The sequence below is a fragment of the Psammomys obesus genome, unplaced genomic scaffold, assembly GCF_907164565.1.
Source record: "Psammomys obesus unplaced genomic scaffold, mPsaObe1.curated_primary_1811, whole genome shotgun sequence".
Taxonomy (NCBI): Eukaryota; Metazoa; Chordata; class Mammalia; order Rodentia; family Muridae; genus Psammomys; species Psammomys obesus.
The window spans coordinates 20,741,927-20,747,926 of NW_026592890.1; the positions used below are offsets into that span (position 1 = coordinate 20,741,927).

General features: G+C 37.9%; 1 protein-coding gene across 1 annotated transcript in view; it reads left to right on the forward strand.

The window, feature by feature from the left end:
* Lin28b (lin-28 homolog B) overlaps nt 1-5,757 on the forward strand; it is a 95,557-nt gene extending 89,800 nt beyond the window's left edge. The window contains exon 4 of the mRNA XM_055616196.1: nt 5,391-5,757. Coding sequence (XP_055472171.1) covers nt 5,391-5,757 — 367 coding nt within the window. The remainder of the gene's footprint in view (nt 1-5,390) is intronic.
* The last annotated feature ends 243 nt before the right edge of the window (nt 5,758-6,000 follow it).

Here is a 6,000-nt window from a genome sequence, read left to right on the forward strand (position 1 = left end):
ATTAATTAGGACTTGAAATTTGCTGTCAAATTGTTCTCCAAGAGAGGCAATACCAATTTATATTCACTCCAGCCAGCAGAATTTAATTGCCGTTCCTTCAGATATCACACCATGATGTCAATCTTCTCCTGGCCAGAATTGTTGAGTCAGTCTGACAGCACCAACCTAGAGTTTTAACTTAGCCCCCCCCCACACACACACACACACATACACACTGACAGGGTTTCTCTGTGTAGCCCTGGCTGTCCTGGAACTCACTTTCTAGACCAGACTAGCCTCAAACTCAGAGATAAAGCTTCCTCTGCCTCCCAAATGCTGTGATTAAAGGTGTGTACCGCCCGCTCCCAGCTATTTGACCTTTATGGTCTTAAGTATGTGATTACAGTGAATGGAAAAAACTCTCTTGTAAATGGCAAACATTTGTCAGCATATGAATATAGAAAAATGGGGGGGGGGAACTGTCCTTGTTAGGGAAAAGTCTGGACTAGAGTGAAACCGCCCTTTCATTTCCTAGATAAAGTAACTCAAGAGGAGAAGCATAATGAGGAGCCCATGTCTCAGAAAAGATCTGCTTCAAATGGGGGGTATCTGTGTGAATTGGTGCTTTGAACTCAGTACATGTAATCAAGGTGGTTGGAATCAACATTTTCTTATAAAATAAAATCGAAGTAAAACTTGTTATTTCAATTAATTTTTTTTAGGCAAACTCTTAAGTCTTAACTTTCTCAGTGCTATAAAATATTATATTACCTAAATCAGAAGGTTTATTAAATAATATTTTAAAAGCTTCTAGTACCATATTAGAAACACTAAGTTCTCAATAAATAGAACATTAATTATTAAATATCCATTAGTATATCTATTATGATCACTCTGATTCTGTTAATAGTGCGGCTAGCCCTGCTCTGTATAGATCTGTTGTTTAGTAGACAGGAGACAGAGACTTTTGTGGCATAGGCTGGCCTTGTTATATACCCAAGGATGTTCTTGAATTCTTGATTCTCTGCTTCTACTTCTTGAGTGCTGGGACCATAGATATTCAAGGATGATTTTGAATTCTTGATTCTCTGCTTCTACTTCCTGAGTGCTGGGACTACTACCCTCAGTTGATTTGTTTTATTCAGTGCTAGAGACTGAACCTAGGACTTTGTGAACACTAGGCAAACATTCTGCCAAGCTAGCTACACCCCAGTCCCAAATTGTTCTTGTATTTCTTTTCTTTTTCTTTTTTTCCTTTTAAAAATTGTGAGTAAAAATAATAGAGGATGGACTCGAGAGATGACTGAGCTGTTGAGGCCATCTGCTGCTCTTGCAGAGGACTCAAGTTCATATCTCCATATCAGGAACTCCAAAGGGTTTTCTTACCTCTGCAGCCTATTTGCACACATGTACACACACACACAGATATAGAGTAAGTAATAGCGGAGGTGGATACTCACCTGTATTTCTACGATACTAATGAAAACTTTTTTCTGCTGTTAAATGTGTATTTGTTCTGTAGGAAGCTTTATCACCACTGATATATTTGTGAATTAGAAATGAACATTGTCAGAACTTTATTTAATTAGCTTGCAGTGTTAGAAATTTGGATACAGACTTGAGAGATGGCTAAGGGCTTAAGTGCACTTGCTGTTCTTAAGAGGACCTGGGTCTGATGCCCAGCGGCCACATGTAGACTCTCAAGTCTCTGTAACTCAGAGGATCTAATGCTCTCTTCTGGCCTCCCTGAACACCAGGCACACATGTGATACCGAAATACTTGCAAGCAAAACATTCATACACATAAAATAAAATTTTAAAAAATTGGGGTATCAAAACTAATGGAATTTAAAAAGCAGTTTTATGGCAGGTTGCTTTGAGAGAAGTTAGAAAATAAGTGCACTGATAAAGAACCTTTGGCTGTGTGGTTTACTCAAGTTTCCTTACTCTACTAAAGCATTTTGAAACAGATCCTGTAAAAAAAAAAAAAAAAAAAAGTGAGATCCAGGACGGCAACTTAAGTGTCAGAAGCTGCCAGCTAAAGGTGGGGGCTTCTGTTGAAAGCTTTCTGTCACAGCCTGCTCGCTCAGTTTACAGGGAGCAGGTTAGGAGGGTGTTCCCAACAAGAGCTGCATTCTCAGTTTTTCACTTTCCAGCTCTCTTTTTTTTCTCTGACAAATACCTCAACCTAGCCATCCCTCACTACTACCATGCTGGCTTGATTAACAGATAATAAATTAAAAACCATGTTCTAACATACTAGACAGAAAACTGTACAGTTAGAAATGTTAGTATCATTTCTGTGTGTTCCAGTCTGGCTCATTTAAGTCCCCATGGCCTCTCATGTGGAAGGTGTATTGATCCTTCTCATCTTCCCTCTCCACAGGGCTTTATCTATGTCTTTTCTATATTTCTTTCTCTCCAAAGCTTGCCTTTTTTCTACTGTGCTCTGCCTGTACTCTCTGATAACATGCTCAGACAGGGATTTGAGAGTCTATACAAATCCTTATCACTTCCAAACACTGAGAACAGTTCCAACTTGTGTTTCCCTATACTTTTATACTACTCCCTTATTTTTTTTTAATCACTTTTAGAGACAAGGGGAAACATGCAACTAATAAAGCCTTTTTAGGCACTGAAGTATTCTTTACAAAGTAAAAATCTAATTTAATAAACCCTCAGTTTAGCTCAGTTTATTTATGGCTGATATCATTTGGAAGTACAATTATTGGGCTGTAGAGATGGCTCAGTGGTTCAGAGCACATGTTGCCTCTCTGGATGATCTGAGTTTGGTTCCCAGCATCCATATCAAGTGGTTCACAACTGCTTGCAACTCTGGCTACAGTGGATCTGAAATCTGTGACCTCTGAGCATCTGCACACACGGTACACAGAAATTCATGCAACTACACATACACACCCAAATAAAAACATCCTTTTGAAGGTTTTGTTTTTATATATATATATATGCGCAATTGAGTTCAGCTTCCAGGTGCGCACCCTCCTGGAGCTGGAGTTCCAGAAGGTTGTGAGCCCCTCAGTATGGCTATGGGGACCTGAACTTGGATCCTCTACAAGAGCAGTGCGTGCTTTTAACCAATGACCCGTGTCTCCAGTGCCAGAAAGAAATCTTTCCTAAAAAAGGAAAATACAATTTTCTTATTAATTTATTTTGAATTAAAATAAATTTCCCAAGTAATAGTTACATCTAAATTCTAATTTACAAGTTAAAGTTTTTGTTTTTAAAACAGAATCATAAAAAACTGAATATGCTTTTAACATACATGCACAAATACAATTGCTTATTTCATAATGCAATGAAATAAATAATTCTAAAGGTTTAAGAGATTTCTGAGTTTTTTGTTTGATTAATTTTGCCATCTGAGGTCTTCTGTTCTATCTACTGATAGAATTCTCCTTTCAATTAGAAATTTTAATCTTAATTTTGTTATCTTCAAAAGTTGCTATATTGACTGTTATTTATCTTCCATCTTTAAAATCCAAACTACAATAAATAATACTTATAGATTATGTCCAAGTTCATTAGAATTAAAGTATCTATCAAATAATTCCATCCAAGAACTAAATAATGTTCTAAAATTAAAGTGGACATCTTTGTTAATCCTTATGCTTAATGTGTAAGAAAGTCGACTTGGTGCCATTGGCTCAGCATTTGTAACATACTGAACATAGGTGATTTTTTTTTTAGCCTAATTATTTTTAACTGTGCTGGGGATTCGTTCTAGGGCCTCCTGCATGCTAAGCAAACAGATCATTTTAATTTTTAGGCCAAGCTGTTGGAATTTGTAACAAAGTATGACCATAGTTTTCTTTGTATAATCCTTTGACCATGATACTTCTAACCCTGTGTTTGTTAAGTATGTGTGTAATACACTTACTATTTTGATGCCCACATTGTAATATAAAATCCATTCAAGATCAGAAAACCAAACTGACTTGAAGAAGTATAAAGTATGAATGAAAGGGTCTAGACTCACACACAGCATGCCTCTGGTATCATTTATAAGCTGGACATTAGCATTTTGGTGTCAGTCCCTTGGATGGAAGAGTTTCAATGAGCTGTGATCTGCATCTCAGTTAGAGCAGCTGAATGATTAAATAGAGGAGGGGAATAAATAATGCTGTTGCACAGATACAGTGAGAGCTAATCTCCAGTGTGAAAGGAGAGGGGCCTAATGTTAACACGTTAGCATTTTACAAAAACCCAAACAGGTACACGTGCACATTGAAATGCAAGGAAACTCAAGTGTTAAACTGTTTTGAAAAAGGAAATTAGAATTGAAGCTGACTAAATGGACTTCTTTGCTCAGTTTTTAGAAGTTGAATTCTTAGCATCTAATATGGAACCCTGTCCTTGTCCCCAGTGTGCTTTCATGTTTAAATATCAAGTAAGAATGAAGTTTATGCTTATTTACTTCAATTCAGGAAATTTTACTCTAAGGGAAAGCTAGTTTCTATAGAAAGAGAAAGAAAAGTCAACTTTTCCAGTCACCAACCGAACACCAGACTGAACTGACTTGGTCTCCAGCCTTTGGAGGCTTCTTTGAAGCAGTGTTCTGGCTTGGACTTTCACTGCCTTGCCCCTCACACTGGGTAATTCACTGCACAGTTGGTGTTTTGTTTGTTTTTTACTAGACAGCTTAAGTATCAAATTTCCTGGTAAATTTTGTATAAAGACAAAAATTATTCAGTTCTATTAGCTTCCACGGATAAAATAATAAACACCGAGGCCTTTAACTCATAAAAGTCCATTCAATCTGTAATTTTCCTAAGTGCTGAGCTAGTTAATTCCTAAGGTGGCAATTTTTTATTCCCCCTCGAGATAAGGTTTCTCTGTGCAGCCTTGGCTGTCTTAGGCTCACTTTGTACAGCAGGCTGGCCTTGATCTCACAGAGATCCACCGTCTCTGCTTCCCTGGCGCTGCGATTACAGGCGTGCGCTACCACACCTGGCTAACAACTATATTTTTATACTTATTTTTAAAGCTGGCTGGTGGATTTTTGGTTTATTTTTGACTGCCATCTAGTGGTTTGAACTATTCTTTCACCATAGCCCATTAAATTGGAGGGACTCATTTCTGTATGGAAATACTTAATCATGTTTTGGTGCCTTTGTTTTCACTAGCTGTTGTGTTTAACACAACTAATTTATACAGTTGTTGGAATATTTTGGTGATGGTAATTTTTGAAGCAATCAGTATAAACTATAAATAATATATACTTTAAAGGAGTCACAGTAAAATAAACTGATCTCATTGACAGTTTTTGAACTTTGGCAATTTAAACTTTTTATATATGTAAGTTATTATTTTAATAATTACTATGCTTTTAAACATTAACGATGCACACTACCTTCTCGGTTTTTTGTTTGTTTGTTTGTTTGTTTTTGTAGATGCTACAATTGTGGCGGCCTTGACCATCATGCTAAAGAATGTAGTCTACCTCCTCAGCCAAAGAAGTGCCATTATTGTCAGAGCGTCATGCACATGGTAGCCAACTGCCCACACAAAATTGTCACACAGCTGCCCACCAGTTCCCAGGAGAGACAGGAGGCAGAACCCCAGCCATGTGTGTCTACTTCACCGAGAGAAGCGGGAGTGGGGCATGGCTGCACACCACCATTTCCTCAGGAGGCGAAGTCAGAGATGACAGAACGGTCAGACAGGCCACCCCAAGAAGTCTCTTCCATGAAGGCATTTGTAGCACCAGAAGGGCAAAACAAAAAGGGGCCTTCAATTCAAAAACGGAAAAAATCTTAATACTTGTCAACATTTCTTTACCAGGTTGGGAAGTCTACCTCATGCAAGCACAGGAGAATAGCATTCCACAGAGAGCAGCTGGCCGGGATTTTAACTACTGTTGAGAAACTGTGAATTTTGTAATCAGACAAATCACTCTTAAGCAAATGACATTTAAGCAGGGTGTTGTTTTATAGAACTGAGATACTACATGTAGTGTGTGCATAAGTGAGAGAAGAGACCTGAATCTGTGTGCGTGAGGAC